This window comes from Schistocerca serialis, chromosome 2, assembly GCF_023864345.2.
Source record: "Schistocerca serialis cubense isolate TAMUIC-IGC-003099 chromosome 2, iqSchSeri2.2, whole genome shotgun sequence".
NCBI classification, from domain to species: Eukaryota; Metazoa; Arthropoda; class Insecta; order Orthoptera; family Acrididae; genus Schistocerca; species Schistocerca serialis.
The window spans coordinates 911,891,062-911,916,316 of NC_064639.1; the positions used below are offsets into that span (position 1 = coordinate 911,891,062).

The 25,255-nt window shown below is 37.2% G+C and overlaps 1 protein-coding gene across 2 annotated transcripts in view; it reads right to left on the reverse strand.

Annotated features, from left to right (window-relative positions):
- The window catches only part of LOC126458271 (integrin beta-PS-like), a 256,308-nt gene extending 234,375 nt beyond the window's left edge, over window positions 1–21,933 (reverse strand). For both annotated transcript variants that reach the window (XM_050095198.1, XM_050095197.1), the window contains exons 1-2: window positions 21,730–21,933; window positions 5,613–5,808 (exon numbers count right to left, since the gene is read on the reverse strand). In XM_050095198.1, coding sequence (XP_049951155.1) covers window positions 5,613–5,808; window positions 21,730–21,885 — 352 coding nt within the window. In that variant the 5' untranslated portion in view covers window positions 21,886–21,933. The remainder of the gene's footprint in view (window positions 1–5,612; window positions 5,809–21,729) is intronic.
- Between the last annotated feature and the right edge of the window lie 3,322 nt (window positions 21,934–25,255).

Here is a 25,255-nt window from a genome sequence, read left to right on the forward strand (position 1 = left end):
TTCTCACTGAAACCTCCACAGACCACCTACCCTCCCAACCTTGTAGAGAAACATATTTCCAATGCCTAATCTCTCCAGCCATCTACCAACTCCCACATAGCCCCTGTTCGATCACAAAGGTGTGCTCCTCTCATGACTCAGTACCAGCCAGGACTGGAGCAACTGAATCATACCATTTGCCTGGGTTTCAAGTACCTCTTGTCATGCCCTGAAGTGAGACATATCCTTCCTACAATCAACCCCACACCTCCCTCAGTGGTATTCTGCCACCCACCAAACCTATGCAATATCCTTGTTCATCCCTATTCACCCCTGCTCTCAAACCCTTGCCTCACAGCTAATATCTCTGCAACAGACTTAGATGCAGAAATTTTCTCATACATCCTCCCATTATGCCTATGCAAGTCCTGTCACAGGCATCTCCTCCCAGAAAACACAGAGCTACCTCTGAAAGCAGCCATGTGATCTACAAACTAAGCTGCAACCACTATGCTGCTTTCTATGTAGGCATGACAACTACAACTAATAAGCTGAAACTTCCTGTCAGATTAAAACTGTGTGCCGGACCGAGACTCGAACTCAGGGCCTTTGCCTTTCACAGGCAAGTGCTCTACCAACTGAGCTACCCAAGCACAACTCACGCCCTGTCCTCACAGCCTTACTTCTGTCAGTACCTCGTCTCCCACCTTCCAAACTTTACAGAAGCTCTCCTGGGAACCTTGTAGAACTAGCACTCCTGAAAGAAAGGATATTGCGGAGACATGGCTTAGCCACAGCCTGGGGGATGTTTCTAGAATGAAATTTTCACTATACAGTGAAGTGTGCGCTGATATGAAACTTCCTGGCAGATTAAAACTGTGTGCCGGACTGAGACTCAAACTTGGGACCTTTGCCTTTCGCGGGCAAGTGCTCTACCAACTGAGCTACCCAAGCACGACTCACGCCCCATCCTGACAGCCTTACTTCTGTCAGTACCTCGTCTCCTACCTTCCAAACTTTACAGAAGCTCTCCTGCAAACCTTGTAGAACTAGCACTCCTGAAAGAAAGGATATTGCGGAGACATGGCTTAGCCACAGCCTGGGGGATGTTTCTAGAATGAAATTTTCACTATACAGTGGAGTGTGCGCTGATATGAAACTTCCTGGCAGATTAAAACTGTGTGCCGGACTGAGACTCGAACTCGGGACCTTTGCCTTTCGCGGGCAAGTGCTCTACCAACAGAGCTACCCAAGCATGACTCACGCCCCATCCTCACAGCCTTACTTCTGTCAGTACCTCGTCTCCTACCTTCCAAACTTTACAGAAGCTCTCCTGCGAACCTTGCAGAACTAGCACTCCTGAAAGAAAGGATATTGTGGAGACATGGCTTAGCCACAGCCTGGGGGATGTTTCTAGAATGAAATTTTCACTATACAGCGGAGTGTGTGCTGATATGAAACTTCCTGGCAGATTAAAACTGTGTGCCGGACTGAGATTCGAACTCGGGACCTTTGCCTTTCGTGGGCAAGTGCTCTACCAACTGAGCTACCCAAGCACGACTCACGCCCCATCCTGACAGCCTTACTTCTGCCAGTACCTCATCTCCTACCTTCCAAACTTTACAGAAGCTCTCCAGCAAACCTCGCAGAACTAGCACTCCTGAAAGAAAGGATATTGCAGAGACATGACTTAGCCATAGCCTGGGGGTGTTTCTTGAATGAAATTTTCACTCTACGGCGGAGTGTGCACTGATTTGAAACTTCCTGGCAGATTAAAACTGTGTGCCGGACCGAGACTCGAACTCGGGCATGTGCTCTACCAACTGAGCTACCCAAGCACGACTCACAACCTGTCCTCACAGCCAGAGCTTCTGTAAAGTTTGGAAGGTAGGAGACGAGGTACTGGCAGAAGTAAGGCTGTGAAGATGGGGTGTGAGTCGTGCTTGGGTAGCTCAGTTGGTAGAGCACTTGCCCGCGAAAGTCAAAGGTCCCGAGTTTGAGTCTCAGTCCGGCACACAATTTTAATCTGCCAAGAAGTTTCATATCAGCGCACACTCTGCTGTAGAGTGAAAATTTCATTCAACTAACAGGCTGTATGTCCACATGAATGGCCACCACCAAAATGTGGCCATGAAACAGCTGGACCACTCCATTGTTGAACTTGCAGCCCAACATGATTTGCTTCACTTTAATGACTGTTTCATAGTCTGTGCCCCATCCTCCACTCACTTATCCTCTTCCCTCCTCCCACTTCAGTCTTGTCTTGTACCCATCAATGCTCATACTAGTCTTTTCCTCTTCTCTACTTCTCTCCTCCCCCCTCCCCCCCCTCCCCACTCCATGCCACCTCATTATCCAAACTACCCTCCCCAGCAGGCTGTTGCTCATGTCATACAGTGTCATAGTTGAGGTCCAAGACTCAGAGGCAGTGGATGTGTATGTGTGTGGTGTGTGTGTGTGTGTTTTTTCTGTTTCAGAAGTACGACTTTGTCCAAAGCTTAATATTTCAGCAATCTTTTTCATTCGACCTATCTGTGACTCAGCACCTCCTCTCCATGTTGATAGTAGCAATCTACCCTTTCCATGCTGTCATTGAACATTTATTTTCTTAATTTTCATGGTAGAGTGTATGCGATAATTGTTTTTAAATATGGTTGCCTGAAGTGCATTTTAATGAAGTGAAAGAATAACTGCTTAAAAGGCTCTTGAGCCCCGTAACGAGTTTGATCTATGGGAACGGCACATAGCGTGTAGCAGTATAATCCTAGATTCTCAATTAATTCTGGGTCTTGGTACTTTGTCAGCAGGCTTTTGTAGGCTAACTGGAGTCTATCTTCTAACATTTCCCAGTTCAAGTTTTCAGCATGTTTATGATGATCACTCATTAGTCAACATTCCTTGTTAGTCCTATTTGGTATTGGTGACAAACATTTGAACAGTATTCTCCAACTGGTTGTGCAAGAATTTTGGAAGTAATCTTATTTGAAGACTTATTGCATTTTCCCAGTATCCTGTCAATGGACACAAAGCCTGCCATTCTCCACTTCACATTACAAAAATGATACAGCCAGCTATATGTGTGAGTTGACAGAAGCCATAATTTTATGTTTCTGTGCCCTTCTTTAACCCTCCACCAGTTATACCATAGTATTTTGTAAAAATCTGGCTTATTTTAACTCCCACCATTTCCGGTCAGCTCCTTGGCAGCTATTTGTCACAATAGCACCCTTCTTGCCACAGCCCCTCATCACCCCTATGTTGTGGGCATACAAACAGTTCAATCAGTATGTGCCTGGCTGTTGTACAGAATGTAACACATGACTGGGGTTTGAGGTAATGCAGGTAGATAATCTTTGCACCACTTTGAAGTCTTATCAAGATCCAAGTAATACTTCATTATACATGAGAGCATCATCTGCAAAAAGTCTGAGATTACCATCAATGTTGTCTGTCAGATCATTAATAGATAACATGAATAGCAAGGGTTCCAATACCCTGCGATACTCCTGAAATTACTTCTAATCTGTTGATGACTCTACAGCTGCCATAAACGAAAATCATTCATTTATGTATGTTGGCATGTCTTGGTGATTCAGTTTAGGTATAGAAGGAATAAGTACATAGTGTTCAAGCTGTCTTAACTAACATGATAAATGAGTTTTTCGGCATAGGTACCTTACATGTATATCTGAAGTTGCCAGACACAGAAAACTACAATCACATGTAAAATATAGGGAAGACAACCACTCACCTATAACAGATTGATGCATGGATCACACACACACATAACAGGAAACTATGTTCACACCAGTTTTTGAGCACTAGGTCTTTGTCTAGCTAACACATGCATCCACACAGACACCCAAACATACACTCCCATGGCCATGGCACGACTGATTATTGATGCTCTATTACTGAAAGCAGTTGCTTGAGCTGATGAAGATGGGGTGGGGGTAGGGGAGGATGCAAGCTGGAGGTAGCAGGAAAGAGGAAGGTCTTTGCACAGATAACTCTGCAGCCGCACAACAAGACAAGAAGAGTACAGAGGGTAGAGCAGATAGAGATGCAGGAATAGTGAGATGCGGAAAGGGAAGGGAAAAATGAAGGAGGGAAAAAGAGAGAAAGATGAAGCTCAAGAGGGAGAAACAGAGTAAAATGAGAAGGGAGAGGGTTGGAAAGTGAAAAGGGGGAAGAAAAAATGGAGGGGTGGAGGGGGGGGAGGAGGATGGGGGGAGGAGAGAGAGAGAGAGAGAGAGAGAGAGAGAGAGAGAGAGAGAGAGAGCACCTGCAGAAAGGGGAGGGGGAGGGAAAGGAAGGGTGGTGGAGAAAGGTGTTGCACTATCTGCATGGAGAAGGACAGACATGGACAGAAGAGAAAAAGGGAAAAGATAAGATGAGTCAGGTGGAACAGGTCAGTGGAGGTTTAGACCAGGGAGCTGTGACAGTACTGGACATGTTGGAGACACAATCACCAATGCATAGTTCAGAAAAATAGTGCTGGAAGAGAGTATCCAAATGGCCTGCATATTGAAGCAGCTATTGTAGTCATTACTGTCATGGTGTGCAGCATGTTTGGCAAATGAATGGGCAAGTTCACGTTGTGCCACAATATGGCAGTGGCCATTCATTTGAGCAGACTGTTGGTTACTTGTCATCATAAGTTTGTCTGAACTACAAAATAGGAATTGTCTCTCCAATGTAACCAGCACTCTCCAATTCCCTGGTCTAACTAAACCTGTACTAACCTGTTCTCACTGCCTCCCCTTAGCTTTTGCCTTCTAGCTTCTGTCTACACCACTCCTTCTCCATCCAGACTGTGCGCTGCCTTCTCCGACCACTCTCCCATGTGAATATTCTCTTCATCCCCCTTCCCCTTCTCCCCCTTCTCCCTCCCCCTTCTCCTCTCTCCCCCTCCCTCCTTATGTGTGTGTTCTGATGCTGCATGGTGAGTAGATTTTTTATCTATCCAATTAAATAACTAACTACTAAGTCACTACTACCTAATAAGGCTAAAGCTATTTAAGACCACAAATAAAATGCCTTGAAACATACACAAAAATGAATATTAAATAAATAATAAATAAGAACATATGTAAAACAAAACTTTATTATTAATTTAATTTACAAGAAATAGGCACCCAGTATCACTTTCTACAACAATTACCAGCAAACGTGTGTCATATCACCATAGTGGATAATTTTCAGGGATGTGTAAACAATCAACTTACACATTAAGAAAGAGAAGCACATGTTAAAAATTGAATTAATGATTTAAAATTGTTAAAGTGGTATAAAATGTCATTGTTATTACTTGTTAGTTGGGTTAAATTTAACATATTAATTTTTTAACAGTAAACTACTATTTCATTGTCTTTTTTAAGCATTCTTCTTCATTCAGTTACATAGCTGTTAATCATCTACTTCTAGCTTGACATCTTAATGATGGTCTCATAGCTCAAGACTGATAATCTTGAATAATTCTGCATTTTTTTGTTGATTATGGTCTGAGTACATTTGATATTATCAATATTACAACTATAACTTCTACTACTACTACTATGAATAGTCCTACTACTGCTCCTGCTACTTTTGCCATACTTCTACTGCTATTACTACCATAAATATGTACATACCGATTCTCATTTTCAGTTCCACTCTCTGCGGAGTAATTTGTACTGCCGAACCATTGATTTTTCCAAGCGGTTTTTGGTGTTCAACAGGAATGGCTTGTTCATTTAATGGATTTTTTACATATTTCTGATTGCACCAGTCATCTGTTGCTTCATTTAGATCTTCACAACGATAACTTGGTAAATTTTCTGAGGTAACCTAAAAAAATCAAAACAGTGAGAGTATGTACTCTCTCTCTCTCTCTCTCTCTCTCTCTCTCTCTCTCTCTCTCTCTCTCTGTAGAGAGTGGGAGGGAGGGGGGGGGGGGGGGGGGGGGGGGAGGGTGAATGGGTGGGTGAATACACGCAGGCACTACCATGTGGAAAAAAATTTATAACACATAATGTTCTTAACATTTTAAACTTTTTATACGTCCTAAATTTTTGAGTGTTAAAATAACAATGATAAACATAACAGAATTTCAAAAGCAGCTAATCGGAAAATTCGATTTTGCTCCACATGTCCACTGACCATCTCTTTCCTAGTTGAATATCATATGAAAGCTTTCACAGAAAACTCTTTTTGTGGAAAGAGTTGCACAGTATTTCTTCAGCCATAAAAATAATAATGTCCACACAAAATTACAATTTGAAATTGTCAACATTATTCTATTAATAAGGAAATTTTGAAAAGGATAGAGCTAATTCAGATAGGTGCACAAGGTATCAACTTTCATCATGTAGTAAGTGCTGAAACTAGAAATGAGAAATTAAAATCCTGGATCTCCAGACTTCACAGCCACAGGTTCATTCAAATACAATTAAGACTAGAAACTGTGATGATAAATCACTGCCAACTACCAGTGAAGATAAATGCATTATGCAAATAAAATTAAATTCATAGTATTTTGTTCCTTCTTTTAGAAAAACTGTTTTAAGATACTTTGCTTTTTCTCTGCACCTTCAAATGCAAGACACTCTGATTTTGGATGTTCAGCATCATAGCATACTTTTTTATGCAAGAGGAGACATCTTGATACAGAAAAGAGAGGAAGAGAAAGATGGATTATTAATGTCACTCTATAAGTCTTTACTTCACTTTCAACTGAAAATCTCTAGAGAGTTTCTGGTTTCTCCAGGGATTTAATCTAACTATTGAAACAAACTTTGTATTACATGTAGCAATTCTTACATTGCTGCTCTGCTTTCCTTGGACTCATCTGTAAATTCCCCTAAATTGTTAATCCCTTTCTACTCATAATCAGTAATTACACATTTAGTATAGAGAACACATCTAAAAGTGAACACTGACATTTACTCTTCAAGTAAAAATTAATTTTTATGCTAGCTTTCATGCCCGTTAAATCTTTATTGAGTATATTTATCCCTTCTCAATGGTTAAATCTGAAACTACTTTTACCGTTTTTAAAGGATATACATCCGATGGGATTATTTTACTCCTTGCAGAAAATATGTTGTGGCAATGGAATGTGATAAGTTAAAATTTGGTTTGTGATTTCAGCTTGTCAGATTCTTTTAGGACAAAAATACGTTGCTTCTTTCTAATGAAAAGAAGATACTGCGAATTCTATCTCCTCATGGTGCCTAATCGAAGAAAGTTTGTTTGATTGCTGTAAAATTGGCATTATGGGAAATATTCTAATAACATACACCCCACAGTTTTTAATTAATGTGACTTGTTCCTCATTTATTTTCACTATTAGCCATGTGATTATCAGTTTCAGCTCTCACATAAGATGTTTTTCACAGGCAGGCACTTTCAGTGTCTTACTAATCAGACTAACAGTGGCAGATGCAGCACACTTTTGTGCATTAAGGCTAACAGATGGACATTACGAAGCTGTTATCAAGTAATACAGATAGTGGACACAGTTGCCTAATAATAATGCACAGTAATGTATACAGCTAACACTGTGTAATTATCACCTGAATATTAACAGGGCAGCAGCCTTGAAGCATTATTTTACAGTTGATTGATATGTGTGAACTGCACTTTGATCAGGGTGGATCACAGTGATATGACATATAAAATTACTCCTACATCATTATACTAATGTTGTGTGTATGAATGCTGACAGCAGACTTGTTACATAGTTTTAGTTCATATGCTAGCTCATGCAGGATTGAAGATTTTGAGGTGGGGTTTGCCTTATAGAGAGTGACATATGGACATTTCAATATTTTGGAAACTACATAACAGTTTGAAAAACTGCCAGGTTATATTTTACTTACCAGACTGAAATGTATTCTCAAATAATAATTTAGTTTACACAATAAACAGTTAATTAACAAAGAAAAAAATGACAGAACAATTTTGTGTGTCTACATTGAGAATTCGCTGATTATAAGTATGACAGTAATATTTAGATTTACAATAATTTATGTTCATTTCAGTAACTTCTTAATTAATTAATGGAGGGTCCCATTCAGCCAAGGAAAATTAGGGCAACAAAAGTATAGTGGTAAAAGCTGAAATCTACCAATCATATGGCTAATACAATAGAAATTTTGGATGTGTATGAACTTCAATATTAATTGTTTAGTAAGTTAATGAGTTTCAGAAAAACTGAAACATGCTACCGTAAAGTCTGGATGTTGATCTTACTAGTAGATAGTGTCAATATTTCTAAGGCTACCTATTAGCTCAACTCATATCTACTCTTACACATATTTATCATAGGTTCAATTATTCATTACCTTTAACTCAGTTGAATAATATGCTAAGGAATGTGGATTGGAACAGTGTTCTAACGACAATTCATAGTTATGGTAAATTCTCAAGTGAACTATTCTACATTCTTAACCAAGCCTGCCCATTAAAAAAAAGAGAATTCAGTCACATGCTGTAACCCGAAACTGGATATCAAGTTCAGTCACTGAGGCTAGAGAAAAACTAAGATGGTATGAGTATGCTATGTTAAATGACTTGAGCAATAAAAAATTAAAAGAAGAGTTCAAAAAGTATCAGAAATACTATGTAGACCTCCTAATTTCAGAAAAACAGAATCATTTTGAAAGTGTCATTCAGAACTCAAATAATATCTCCAAAACATCTTGGTCACTAGTAAATAGAGAAATAGGTAAATCTGGGAACCATACAACTGAAAATCACTTGCTGATAAACGGCACAATAGAAACTGATCAGAATAAGATAGCAGATCTACTTAACAATTACTTTGCTTCTGTTGGCTCCAGCATAAACAATCAGCTTAAAAATCATAAATACAAATTCAGAGGAACACCAGTATATTTTTGATGCCAACAAGTAAAGAAGAAATAATTAAAATAGTGAGTAGCTTAAAGAATTCCCATGCAGCAGGATATGATGGTCTTAGTCTGGACACTCTTAAGAAATGTATACATAAAATTGCATCACCTTTATCAACAGTTATCAATTCTCATATGGAAGATGGTCTATTTCCAGATGAGTTGAAAATTGCCCAAGTTGCGCCTATTTTTAAGAAAGGAAACAGGAATTTAGTAGAAAACTTTCGACCCATTTCTGTTCTTCCAATAATATCCAAAATCTTTGAGAAAGTAATACACATAAGAATCTGGAACTTCCTGGTATGCAAAAAAGTGATTTCTAAGGGGCAGTATGGGTTTGTCAAGGGGTCATCCACCATTACAGCGGCATCCAACTTAATCGAAGGTGTCACTCAAGCAATAGACAATAAAGAACATGTATGTGGCATCTTTCTAGACTTACACAAAGCATTTGACTGTGTTGATATGACCATATTGCTGGACAAACTGTGGAACTATGGCATTCGAGGCACATCCCATAATCTGATGAGGTCCTACTTGACAAATAGGAAGCAGTTTGTGTCTATTAGCACTACAAAGGGAGCATACAAACACCACTGACATAAATTTTGGTATTCCACAGGGGTCAATATTAGGACCACTTCTTTTTATTATCTATGTAAATGATATTCAGTCCATAACAAACCATGCAACAGCTATCTTATATGCAGATGATACCACGTTAATATGCAGCAATCCAAGCTATTCACAGATCGAAGTGGAATCCAATACAGCAGCAGGCTTAATTCTGCAGTATTTTAATGAAAACAAACTAAAATTAAACACAAATAAATCTGCCTATATTGAATTTGATCTTGGGAGGCACAAAACTCATGAAAACCAAATCTTAATGGGTGACGAATACATTAAAAAACAATACTCAGCCAAATTTCTTGGCCTCACACTAGATGCAGAGTTAAGCTGGTCTGATCATGTGAATGATATTTGCAAAAAGCTATGTACTACCATATATGTCCTAAGAAAACTGACACCTTTTTGTAACATCACCACTCTGAGGCAAATATATTTTGCCCTATTTGAATCCCATCTAAGTTATGGGATAGAGGTATGGGGATCCAGCAGTAAAGGTAATATGAAAAAGTACATACCCTATAGAAGAAAGCACTTAGAATTATGGGAAAGAAATGTGCCAGGGAGTCCTGAAGAAATTTGTTTAAAGAATTTAAAATACTAACTGTTCAAACCTGTATGTGCTGAAGATAATCATTATGGCAGTAAACAGTAACAAAACACTTAATAAAGAAATACACGATCACAACACTAGAGGTAGAGAGAGACCCCACATCATCTCTCATAGAACAACACTTTATGAGAAAAGCCCTCACTATGCAGGCATAAAACTACTGAATTGCTTCCATCCTAATATCTCCAAATTGCCCATTACAAAACTAAAAATGAAATTAAAATTATGGCTCCTAAACAATCCTGCATATTCAATAGATGAGTTTTTAGATTTAGTACACTCGTATGATGGAAGACCATCTATCTAAAAATATATGTAATCTCAGATCTTAGACTGTGTCACAAACTGTAAATATTTGAATGTCAAATATGAATACTGTGCTACAAGCTGTAGATTCCTTAATCTAAGTATGGCAATAACAATTTTTTAATGTATAGTCCATATATGTAACTCTGTTCTCTCAACTAAATTTAGAAAAAGTTGTGTAGATAAAAGTGCCAGCCAATAATATGTAACCCTAGTAAGAAAGACTCTGACTTATCCAGAAGACTGGAACAAAAAAAACCTTTTTTTGTAATCAGTTGATGTTGGATCAAAATAAATAAATAAATAACATTTCCAGTAAAAATACACTACTCCAGTCAGTGGATCAAAAATTATCATAGGATTTGGGCATAAACAGTATACATAAGACATGAATAGGCATTATTTAGATGACATTTAAGAAAGAGAACAATTTAAGTTTTTACAGGAACAAAATCATGACAGATGGTTTAGTTCCAGCTTGCTATTTTATAATCCAGGAAGCAATATAAATCTGTATACAGAGATACATTGCTATTCATATAAAAGATGGCATGCAGAAAACGATTATATCCATCTTCTGCACAATGCTTCTTTTATTCACTGAGCAGTGTCTTTTTGCAAGTACTACTGTCATTTGCATTCATTTTACTTTATTATTTTTCACCAGAAGGTTAAGAAGATTTGCATGTATTTTATACTGGGCTTTGCCAGATTCATACAATCCCTTTATTCTTGTTGGACATATTACTGTGGGGATCAAGCCATAGATGGAAATCTTCAATGTCTGATTCCTCGATCAGAACTAACTCAGGTGAAATCATTACTGAAATAACTATGGATAGATTAGAGTAGTTTAGATTAGATTAGATTAGATTCAGTTTTTGTTCCATAGATCCAAAAATGAGATGATTCTCATGGGCATGGAACAAGTATAACATACAACATTTAAATATAATACTCACTTCCCTGATCATTTGACAGGAGATTGTAAGCCTTGTTGTGTGAAGCCAGGTTAGTGAGAGTGTGTGACTAAGCTGTATTCATTAACTGAGCATGTTGCTATTGTTGAAGTGTTCATTTACACTGGATCTTTTGTGAAAACAAAGAATTTGTTTCAAGAGAAATTCCCAGGACGTTCTGTGTGAGTAAAAAGCCATACAGGAATTGACTGAAAAGTAGCGGTGTACAGGTTCAGTTCAAAATGCTCCCAGGAACAGTCCACCAACTGTCTGTTCACCTGAATAAAAGAGGCAGGTGTAGGAGATAATGAAAAGAAGTCGTCATAAGTCAACCAGGACATTGAGTCAACAGGTTCATACGAGTGAGAGAAGTTGCAGACATGTTTTAAGGGGACTGAAGTTAAAACTGTACTGGGTAAGTGTTTTGCAATAACTGACAAAGCCTTACCTGCAGAAGAGAGTGCCCTTCTGTTCATGGCTGTTGGTAAATGTTGCCAGTGGTGTCTTGGGCCCCCTTAAGGCTCATCATGAGTGACAAGGTGAGGTTCCACCTGTCTGGGTGCATAAATTCCCAAAACAATAGGTACTGGTCAACAGAAAATCAACATGAGATCCACCAGATACCCTTGCATAATGAGAGGATTGGTGTCCAGTGTGCTGTTTCCACCACAAGCGTTATGTGTCCCATATTCTTTGAGATGACAGTGGGCAGGAGCGTGTATTTGGGTATCCTAGAGGAGTTTTATTCAAACTTGACAGAAGAGCAGTGTCAGAGTTCGTTGACTTTGCGGGTTGGGTTTACATGCTGCCCCTTGTATGTATTGAGCTACTGGCTGAAAATAGTACTTGCTACAAATTTCATTAAGGAATAAATATACTGAGAGGCAGTGGTTAGAACAACCAGTTCTTTGAACAGGTTTCTACATGATGTCCTTGAATTTACAACACAAATGAGTCTTATTACATGCTTTTACACTCTTAAAAACTTTTCCTCAGATTGACAACTCATTGCAGAATATGATCCCATATGACACAATACAAAGAAAGTAAGCAAAGTATGCAAGTTTTTTCTATATTTATATCTCCCAGTTCTGACATGATTCTCACTTGATTAGGTGCTTCAGCAATTCTGTGGTATGCTCTTCCCAACTGAATTTACTATTGAGTTGTAATCCCAGAAATCTGACAGTGTCAACCTCTTTGATCCACTTGTCTTCTATGTTATACAAATGTCAGAAGGAAATCTCTTACAAGTTCTGAACTGCATACAGTGGGTGTTTGTGTAATAGCTAAACAACTACCTCCCAGTATCACACCTTTTTATTTTTTTCTCATTATTAATTTGTATAAATGTTTTCTTTTACTCATTAGTAATAAGAAATTTGCATATTGGCACAGAAGATGGCAAAGATAGTCTTTTAAAATTATCTTTGTAACAGGAGAGCAATGTCAAGAGAGTATTCAATTTTTTTATCAACTTTTGTTTCAGTCTCACTTGAGAGTGCTTATGTTTAAGATCACACATAAAAAGGAAATTTAATTTTTACTCATGTCTCAACGATGTATTTAGTGAATGGTATGTGTGTATAAAAATGCAAGCAAAATTATATATTAAAAGTTATCACAGCCACAAGGATATTTTTATTTATTACACCAAGATTGTTCATGAGCATGACTTTTGCCTGCAGTCAGAAGAGGCAGTAATTTCTTCTATCCTGCAAGACACTTTAAAATATATATATGCTAATTATCTAGATTTAATGGATGGACTGTATGATCAGCAACCACAGAAAATTAGAGGTAAATTAATGATATCAGTGAAACCTAATAGTAACTTCTATTAAATATATATGTGAATAATCTAACAATTGACTTTTTGTTAAGCACCAAGTTTGCTACAAAATCAGACATTCTAAAAATCTCCATGGACAGAGTAAGAAAAATTATCCCGTGTATATTATTCATTTTTGTGACTTCAGTATTTGTACATTGCATTGTATTTTTCTTCTGCTACAAGGAAAACTGTTCATAGCACTAACTGAGTTTCAACAACAATCCATGCTCTAATTCCAGTACTGCAAGTAGTAGTTATTCTCATTATATAAATTTCATGCCAATTCATACTCTTTGTGTTAGCTGTTGCACTGCCTCCCAGCATGGTTATTCCAAAAACGACCAACTGACTAACACATCTTTTCAAAGTTTAATGACTGCGAATTAGCTTTAAACCATTTGATTAGCAGCCATTTATAAATCTGTACTTGACTTGCTATTTATTGCAATGTTTGAATCATCTGCAAACAAAACAACCTAAAACTGGCAATGTAACAGACGAGAGGTCATTAAAGTATACAAGAAAAAGCAATGGACTCAAGAAGGAACTTTGAGGAACACCATATGTAATTAATTTCCAGTGAGATGAAGAGCAATTGTTCACTCCACAGATATTTTGCAACAACACTCTTTGTTTCTGTTAGTTAGGTGTGACTCGCACCATTTCACAGCCCTGCCGGTGACACCATTATACTCTAATTTACTTAAGAGAATGCTGTGATTCACATAGTCAAAGGCTTTTGACCAGTCACAGAAAATGCCAGTAGCCTCTGATTTGTTGTCTAATGAATGAAGTACATTCTCACTGTGCATGTGGAAAGCCTTCTCTATATCACCTTTGGGGAACCCAAATTGTGACTGGGACAATATATTGTTTACAGTTAGATGCTTAAGAAGACACTTAAACACAACCTTTTCTAATATTTTTTAAAAAGCTGGAAAAAGAGATACTGGTCGATAGTACAGTTATTTACCAAATATTTATAATAACTCTTATTAGCATTCACTCTAATTACTCAATCAAACTTAAAACATTTCTTGTTAGAGGCCCATACACTGTCAGCATTGATAGCTTGTATGCTTCCAAGTCTGTAATTTAAGTACAGCATTCAAAGAGCTGTTCAATGTACTACCAATTTAAGTTTACAGCCAAAGAGTTTTATTCCATTTTTTGCATACATAACCAGTCCCTTTTACTCACATTCTAACTATTTACTGGTATCCTAACTTATATCCACCTAGGTGTGCCTGTCCAATTTCTGTGACTTCCAATTGATGTTCTGTTATGCACTGCACATCTGCAGAAATATTTTACACTTTTCAGTTGCCTGTAGTGACAGATGTGCACAACATTCTTCCTTAAAGTTTTTATGTTCTAATGGAAAAGTTCAAATATACTATGAACGTTACTCCTTGTGTTATCAGAGCTGCTATTTTTGGTTTCTCCACTGACTGGCACAACTGTATCTATAGTTGTTCAGTGGCTATGTCTTTCAGAAAAAATTACCCCAAAAATGACAATAGAAAATAATGGAAATTACAGGAATTGGACATAAACTGCTCTGGTTACCCTGAATGCTTGTATAAATTATTTTCGCATGTTTAATCTCACTGGGAGCATTCAGAGGTAGACCATGCAATGTTGAAGTCTGGGAAGAGCTTTTTACTGTCAACATCTGCACTAAGACACATCAGCCTAGAAAGCCAGAGAAACACACTGGATAGCCAGTGTAGGTTATCTCCATGCTCTGATAATGCCAGCAGAATTCTTAACAGTGGGACACAACTTGGACTGGACCACATGGAGATCAATGAACAGGTTACCTACAGGCAATGGCAAATCTAAGGACAACCTAATGAAATGGGGATACTTACAAGGGCCAATACTGTGTGCATGTGGAGAAATACAGACAACAAAACATCTGTATCAGCAGATATGTTTCCCTGATCCTAGCAACAAGGAAGAGTTATTCACAGCATAAGAAAATGCTATAACAGTTGCTTTTTCTGAGCAATGACTGTTTGATTTCAATTTCGTATTTGTGTATATGCATAAAGTCCTTTTATTTCCTTACCTGAAATCATTAATTTATAGAATCCTATGAGTATGCTCCTGATTCAAGTAAATAAATTCGGGGCGTAAAGAGTGGCACACCTTCACATTAGTGTGAGTTATTAAAAATTCAAGGAACATACACATTGTGTCAGAAATATGTATTTCTAGCAACAGACTTCATGTTATATGGAATGTACTGAAATAAGAGACATAAATCAGCCACACAACAGGATAACATCATGATTAAATTCAATGGAAAGCTACAAATGATTAGTCACAGGTAGCAAATATGTTTAACAGTCATTTGTTAAAAATAGTAGAAAATATAGGGACAAACAGTTCAAGAGAAAAATCACAGCAACTCTCATAAAATTCACTCATATGAATGTATCACCAACTTCTCATTGTAAAATTTAAAAAATTATACAGTCACTCAAAAATAAGAGCTCATCTGGATTTGATGTTGTCTCCTACAGAGGACTAAAGATTTGTTCCAATGTAATATGCCATGTTTCACATGAAATATGTATCACTAACAAAAGGAATTTTTCCAGGGAGACTGAAATACACCACTGTTAAACACCTCTATAAGAAAGGTGATAGGAGAGATGTCTATAACTACCAACCTGTTTCACTGATGATATCTTTTTCAAAATTTTTTGAGGAGGTGACACATTATTGAACAGAATCCCACTTGAGAAACAATAATTTCTTCAGTAAACCACAGATTGTATTTCAGAAGAGTTGCTTCATAAAGAGTGTCATTTACACCTTTACTCAGCAAACTTTATACACATTAAATAGCAGCAGTTGGTATTTTCTGTGACCTATCTAAGGTGTCTGATTGTGTGAATTATAACATTCTCCTAGATAAACTGAGGTTTTGTGGGTTGATGGTATAGCCAACCAATGGATAATATTATATATATGAATCTAAAAAGAATGAAGAAAGTTGCACCTAGTCATTGAAGCAATGTAATCAGGGAAGATTATTCTGCTGGGGAGAAATCATGAATGGAGTTCCTCAATCATAGGTCCACTATTGCTACTCAAATATGTAAATGATTTTCCATGCCCTCTATTAAACAACAAACAGAACTAGTTCTTTTCTTTTTTTTTTTTTTTTTTTTTTTTTGGTAACACTAGTTTTGTAATCAATGCAAGCATACATACAGCAACAGAAGAAACAGTAAACAATGTTATTAACAGCACCATTGACTGGTTTTCTGCAAATGGTCTCATTCTCAATTTTAAAGTGACACAGCATATTCAGTTCTGTACATCTGGGTTTACTACACCAACGGTAAGTATAACACATGGTGAAGATCATCATCCACGCACTCTTGAGCAAATTTATATTCATTTGTCCACTTGGCAACAGTTGAATATGAAGGAGCAGAATCCCCCAGTGTATTCTGGAAATCGGTATGAATGTCCTTTACTTTCATACCTTTCCTTATGAAGAACTTAATCACTGCTCGAATCTCAATTTTTTTCAACTTCGCAAATCACTATGCGGGAACAACCACAGAGCCATGTCACAGATAAAGCTATCTTCCAAGAGCACTGACATGGCACGTGTTTACAGGCAACAGTCCAATGAATATCACAGGAACAACTCGTTGCACTAGCGCTGACCTCTCATGGTTATTCCAAGAACTTTTCAAACCACCCTCATACAATAACAGGAAAAAATTACATTCATTACTCCACATTAAGGTTATCTCTAGCACAAAAGGATGTCCATAATGTTCTAACTAAAATTTTTGGCCACTTACCCAATGACATAAAATGTCTGACAGATGTCAAAGTTGAATTTGAAAACAAACTGAGGAAGTTTCTCCTTGACAACTCCTTTTACTCCACAGAAAACTTCCATTATAGTTATGTGGAAAAGATTGTTGTTGTTGTTGTGGTCTTCAGTCCTGAGACTGGTTTGATGCAGCTCTCCATGCTACTCTATCCTGTGCAAGCTTTTTCATCTCCCAGTACCTACTGCAACCTACATCCTTCTGAATCTGCTTAGTGTATTCATCTCTTGGTCTCCCTCTACGATTTTTACCCCCCACGCTGCCCTCCAATACTAAATTGGTGATCCCTTGATGCCTCAGAACATGTCCTACCAACCGATCCCTTCTTCTGGTCAAGTTGCGCCACAAACTTCTCTTCTCCCCAATCCTATTCAATACTTCCTCATTAGTTATGTGATCTACCCATCTAATCTTCAGCATTCTTCTGTAGCACCACATTTCGAAAGCTTCTATTCTCTTCTTGTCCAAACTATTTATCGTCCATGTTTCACTTCCATACATGGCTACACTCCATACAAATACTTTCAGAAATGACTTCCTGACACTTAAATCAATACTGGATGTTAACAAATTTCTCTTCTTCAGAAACGCTTTCCTTGCCATTGCCAGCCTACATTTTATATCCTCCCAAATAGTCACTGTATGTGGTTCTTCACCAAGATCTTTCTCCAGAGAACCTAAACTGCATGTGTCATCACTGAGCTCTGCACTTGGCACTTGGCTTCAAAGTACTAGTTACCTAGTATTCCCTACCCAGGGAGTTCTGTACAGACTCGGACATTCCCTTCCCATGACTAATCCCTAGCTGAAGGATCTTCTGGGTCCTTTTAACACTCTGATAGCCACAGCTTGCATTTTTTCCCTATTTTGTCAGAATGTTCCTGCTCTTTTTGGTTTGTCAAAACACTTTTGTGATAAGCACAACTAGTTAGTGGCAAATGTCAGTCATATTTGCATTCAGGGTCATTTCTTCACAGGCTACAACATGAAAAATACATAGGCAGTTTTCATACTGCAAATATCTTCTCACAACTCTGTGACAGTTTCCACAATGAGATATTGTGATTACTTGACATTTTGCTGCTTTATTTAATCAAAGAGACTGGTTTATAAGTTTATTTATGGAAGAAACATGCTTGTGTGATACACAAATGTTAGTGGGTTATCTAAATGTCGGGATAGTAAATATTTTTCAATGAAAGAAGTGGTTTCCCATACATGATTTATCTGGCACTACAGTAGACACTGTTTTTAGGTCAGTCACTCGAAGACACAAAATCGTTTACAAGTCACTGATGATCTACTTTGGATAAGATAAGAATCAATTGATTCTCTTCTTTGAAATATATTACAATTTAATTGATTTTATTATTTAAATTAAATTTATTACTTATTTTAAATTCCTGCCTAAGCAATTTAATAAAACATAAACACACAGTTACTTGTATAAAAGATCTATCTTCTCACTACAATTTTATGGCGATTCTTATGTGATTAATTTTCCCACTAGCCAAGAGATTGGAAAAAGTGCAGCTCACTCTTGTTGAAGGAGAGTTGACAGATAATATCACATAGTTATAGACCTCCATCACTAATATCAATCTGTACCAGAATTATGGAACATGTTCAAAGCTCAACCATAACACAGGGAAAAGAAATCATGCCTAGAAAAATCTATATGGGTTCTGTAAGCAGGGGTCCGTTTTTCTATGAAAACAAGAGTGACACTATTATGAAAAGGTAAGTTGCTACTCGTCATATAGTGGAGATGCTGAGTTGCAGACAGGCACAACTCACACATACGACCGCAGTGTTGGGCAACTGAAACCACACTGCCTCACTAAAATTGTGGTTCCAGTTGCCTGAGAATGCAGTCGCCTGTGTGAGTTACGTTTGCATATGTGTGTGTGTGTGTGTGTGTGTGTGTGTGTGTGTGTGTGTGTGTGTGTGTGTTGTTGATGAAGGCCTTCATGGTTGAAAGCTTTATTTATTTGTGACAGTCTTTTTGTTGTACCTATCTGTGACTCAGCATCTCTGCTTTTAATAATGTTGTTACTTTCCATCCTGGATTTTCCAAAATAAGAGTGACATAGACAAAGATAACCATGCTGATGCCTTGTTACTGGACTTTCAGAGGGCACTCAACACAGTTTTGCACTATCATTTAGTGAATAAAATACAAGCTTACTAAATATCAGACCATATTTGTGATTGGATTCAGGATTTCCTGGCAGATATAACTCAACATATTGTTCTTAATGAGAAGAAAGGTACAGATAGAAAGGTATTTTGAATGTATCTCAAGAAACTGTGTAGTGCTGTTATTATTTACTTTAAATATAAATGATCTAGTAGATAGCATTGGAAGCCGCATGAGGCTGTTCACGGATGATGCTGTTTCTATAGGCATGTTGCAAATCAGAAGACTATAGTGAAATGCAGGAAGACCTGTGGAAGATTTATGACTGGTGCCAGATTTGGCAGTTGACTCTGAATGTAAACAATGAAATGCGTTGTACTTAAACAGGTGAAGAGACTCATTACTGTTTGATTGTGGTATCAGTGACTAACAGCTGCAAACAGAAACAGCCATAAGATACCTAGGAGTAGTTGTCTGGAGTGACTTAAACTGGAACAACCACATAAATATCATTGCAAATGCCAAGCTCACATTTGATGGAAGAAGATTAAGGAAATGTTATTCATCCATGAAATAAGAGACTTATAAAATATTCAAAGGATTGATTCTTGGATAGTGCTCATCATTCTAAGACCCTTGCCAGATTGGATTAACAGAAGAGAAGGAGAAAGAGAGAGAGAGAGAGAGAGAGAGAGAGAGAGAGAGAGAGAGAGAGAGGGGGGGGGGGGGGGGAGAGGGTTCAGTGAAGAGTGGCATGTTTTGTTACAGGATAGTTTAGTAATGCCAAGAGCATTATGGAGATGCTCAACGAACTCCAGTGGCAGACATTACAAGAGAGGTGTTGTGCATGATGGAGAGGTTTAACACTAAAATTCTGAGAAGCATGTGTTTCAAGACGTCTTTGATACTGTATTACTTCCATCCATATGTTAAACAAAATGGCCATTAGGAAAAAATCAGAGAAATTGTAGCCCATACAAAGGTTTATCAACACTTGTTCTCCCATGCTCTATTCACGAATGGAAGAGGAAAGGGAAGAAAATGACAGTGTTACAAGAAGTATTCTCTGACACACACTATAATGTGGCCTCTAGAGTATAAATGATGAAGTAGATATTTAATAAACCTAGGAGTCATGTCTCACCAAATCTCCCCCCCCCCCCCCCCCCCCCCCCCCCCCATCTTTTCATCCAACATAAGATGTGTTATTTTATAGATACTTTATTCTTTTTATCAAATACATTAAAACTAACATTTGCCAACTGCATATTAGGAAAGAACCCCCTTTAAAAAGTGGGCACTTCATAGTGTGGACACAACTCCATGCTTTTTCTCATTAGTATATCACATGATTTTCTTAGGATATGTAGGTACTGATTAGCAACAATATGTATTTTCATTTTAGCACATATTTTTGTGTAGATTAAAGGAGGCCTGTTTCCATGAAGACCTGAAATTTCATATTCATCATTCTTAATCTTATATAAACCAGCTGATCACTGATAATGCTAATTTGGTGGAATCTTCAACTTAAGAGGATGAATAATTAAAAAACAAAGACAGTGTTCAGCAGATACATCAAAAATGGCTTTCACTGATAAACAGCATTTACAGATGAAAACCTGAGGTGTCAGTGGTTAGGAAATTGTGTAACAATGCATATCTATTACCACAGTCTACATTCATGAAGAAAATATAAAAATCTTTAAATAAGATAATCAATAATTTCAAGCAATTAACATTTGTTTCATAGCTATTCTCCAAGGTTGAACTTTAATTGTGTTACATAGCTTATTCAATGTCTATTATTGCTTCTGATTCCTTTTATTTTTATACTGGAGATTTACTTCATGATTAGCATTTTTGAGACTGTACAGTAATGGTTGCAGCTCTTGATCACTGCTAGCACTCTAAATTCATACCAGTTTCTTCCTTTCAGAACATAACATTGATTCCAGAAGCCCATCATCATTCCTCACAAGTTATATTGAAAGTCTGCATAGCTTGTCTTCTGCAGCAATGTATTTACTTTCAAACACTCACTCTATTTTTTTTATTTTTTATTATTTTTTATTAGGCAGGTAAAAAGCAAATTACTTTAATAACAAGGAAGAAGCTATAAGAAAATAGCAATGTTATATAAAAATGTAAATACATTCAAAGGGAAAAACTGTTAAATTGAAATGGTAAATTAGAAATATGAAAAAATAATATTATCATTGTATTAAAATAAGTCAAATATTCCTTCCCACTACTGCTTCAAACATCAATTTAACCCTATATTAATACACGTATCATTTATTTTCTAGCTACATCTTACAAGATACCTACATAGTTCAAATTAAAATGAATGCAAATATATTACGCATGTCATGTGAAAGGATTTGAAAATAACTTTTTCATGTGTTCACTAGGTGAAAAAGCATTGCATTGTACTGTATTTTTCTATAATATGTCAGTCATATCAGAAGTGATGCAATATTCACAAAGATTTGTGTAACTTACAGGCACAGCACACCAAATGCAATGAGGCATCCTTATACAGCTTTTGCAGTCTTCTTGTGACCTACATTTATTTCTGTCATTTGCTGCAACATTTTTTTCCAGAAAATTCAAAATGAATATGAAAATGAGAATGATTGTATTACAAGACAGCTTCATTTTTACACAGTGGCACTGTTACTAGCAAAGACAAGGACACTAGGCTCAAAGAACATTGCAACATCCTGAGGATATGGCCAGACCACTTCCTGTTCATGGAAAAAAGAAATGTAGGAAATGACTCTGCACCAACAGTAACATTATATGATACAGTAGGGTATGCTACTTGCTACACACGTGGACAGGCATAAAAGCATATTTTCTCAACGTGACTAATTCTGAGATGAATTAGAAAATTAAATCCCTTATGTTGATTGATTTCCACAGACTTGACAGATCTTAGAAACTACATATTGTAACATGTAACTGCATAATTTATTTTTAATTTAATTTAATTATACAGCAGCTTTATGTGTTACAATATGTCATTTTTACAAAATTAAAGTATGCAATATTAAATGTGTCACATACTATCACAACACTAACAGACTCCTTATATTAATTGTTCTTGTGGCATATACATGAAAAAATGCTAAATTATTGACATGAAACACCTTGTATCAAAATGTACCTGACATTGTGTAGAATGTTATGTAAAATGCTAATATATCCATGTCAACAAATGCTCTTGACTATGCAAATGAGTACAGTTGTGTAACTGGAAATTTATGTACATGAGTGCAAACATCAAGAGCAGAAATCAATAAACTATAAGAGTATTTATATAATGAAGTAGCAGAAAAATCAGTACCCTCATTAATAAAAATGGCAATAAAACATGTCCAAACAGAAAAGCAGTTACAGGTGTTACTTTCTAGTAACCTGCTTTTTTGACAAGAATATTCATTGGCAGCTTTTGCATGCTGAGCTAAATTTCTCAACCTTTCTTAAATAAATAATTTTCAATCTTCAGTTTTTTTTCACTATATTAGTGAGAATACATCTATTATTATATTGTGAAAGCCTTCTGCATAAAATTACTGAAGTGCAGGAAAGATGACAGTTGAAAGTATTAATTTTTATAAACCAAAATGTCACATTTATCAATCTATTCTTCCTCGCATTCAGGATGCTGTGGGCTCAGTTTCATGAGTAGGCAGCCCAGCATCAGAAAAGATCAGTTTTCAGAAATTACATTGTTTGCTGCTTCTTTTCATAATGTTCTCTTTAATTTACTTTTCCATTATTCTGCACTCTTCATTTACCACTGCTCTTTTGCTAATCTTCGACTCTTACGTATGATCTGCATTCTGCTTTCCACTTTATTCTTGATTTTTGGGTTGCATGGTGATTTCAATCAGCTGTAAGTTATGCACTGCTACCATTTCTTTCTCTTAAATCAAACTTCAGTATTACGGTACCACCATTATCATTATTACAGTATTACTGAGATTTTTTCCTTCCATGTTTTGATTTACATATTCAATATTGCGAAAAGAAAAGTTGCTACTAACCATACAGCGGAGATGCTGAGTCGCAGATAGGCACAACAGAAAGACTGTGACAAACACTGCTTTGTTCTGTTGTGCCTATCTGTGACTCAGCACCTATGCTAAATGGCGAGTAGCTACTTCCCTTTTCATAATATTGTTACATTCCACCCTGGATTTTCCATTGTTTGATTTACATATTCAATTGTTTAGACTCTCTCTTTTTCCTATGGACAGGACTTTCATTGTATTTGCTAAGAAAATGAACTACAATACCAGCACAGACTCACATTACAGAATGCATTCCTGTTAAGCATCATTCAAGATAACAAAGTTTCCTTAGTTCTTCTAAACTGCAACTGTTGCATCGGCTTTGAAACCTCAAACATCTCTTCCTAACTGCATGTATAAATTTTAAAAGTATTGTTAAACCTCAGCCAAAGTTACCTATTTCAGAGGTATATTGTCATTGGAAATTCCTTTCTATTCCATATTATTCCAGCTCACAGTTGCATATTTATTAAATACTCTATTCCCTGAGTTTCTGTTCCACCAAATGAACATTTATAAACCCCAGTCCATTTTCCACTAATAAGGCGCATCTACACTCACTAACCACCCCTCCCCTCTCCATCTGTAGCTCTTTTGTGACTACTATACGGGTGGTTTCCTCGAAACCAACTTGCCAACTTTTTCTTCTGTACGCTGTATTTATGAGCTATTCATGTTTTTAGAGATCTAAATACCATTTCCTATATACTGGTACCCACTATTAACAAGTTCATTTTTCTCTCAACATTATACCATCCTTTCTATTATCTGTTTACAGTCTATGCAACTAACAATAATCCTGTATTTTACAAACTGACCCTACTCACATTTCCATCAAAATAATAAACTGTCTTGCTCAAAATTGGCTATGAGTTTTCCTTGTTAATCTATTTTGTTCATAATATCTCGATATCAATTATTCTAGGTAGTTACCTTCAAATCTCTTGTTCATTCCCTTTTTTACCCTTAAATTCCCTCTACCATCATCTTTCTTTTCCCTTCTTTCTTCTGACCAGTGTCTCACTCTCTTCTTCCATAAACACTGTCTCTTCTTTAAATTTTCTTTCGTACCTCCGCCCTATGCCACACCCCATATCAGTGCCTCCATATTTCTGTTTTGTTTACTCTCTGTGTTGAAAAGAAAAGCCTCCTCTACATCAACCTGAAAGGAACTACATTTTTGTTTCAAAGCAGAAAGTAGAGGGTGTTCAAGACAAATTATCAAATTGTGGAGCATATGCATTATACTGATGGTACAGCAGTTATAGTACTTATATAGACTGCACCTGTAGGCTGAGACATCCTCAAGTTTTATCATTAACCCGTGTCACCATATTGTCACACCGAATTAGTTTGCATCTGCAGATGGGCAACCCAGTTACAAGGTTAGCAAAGTGGGCTGCTTCGTGCCTCCCCCAACAAATCGCATCAACAACTTGCACACACAAATTGACACTTGCCACAACACAAACAAAGCCTGTATTGTGCACCTATAGTGTGAGTAACAAACTGGAGAAATGCTCTGTGAAATATGGAGAGAGGCAGCAGGCAGCATCTTGCGGCTCATGGGAGAGTAAGGAGCCATCTGTGGGCTAGCTAGGGCTGCATATAGAGGAGGCAGGTGGCAGACGGCTGGGCATGCAGTGTCATAGACTAGGGTGTCAGATACGTACAACCCCTGCTGAAATACTTAGGCCCTTCCCAGATCCTCTCCCCTGAATCCATCTCCCCACTCGTTGCAACAACAGCCTGCACACCCACCTTCTACATGCTCCCCAAAAACCACAAATCTAACAAACCTGGGCATCCCTTTGTGGCTGCTTACAGTGCCCTCACGGGAAGAATCACGGCCCTTTGTTGATAAAAATCTTCAACCAATTGTCAAAAACCTAGCCTCCCACATTAACGATACCAATCATTTCCTGCACCAGCTCTCCACCATCGCCTAC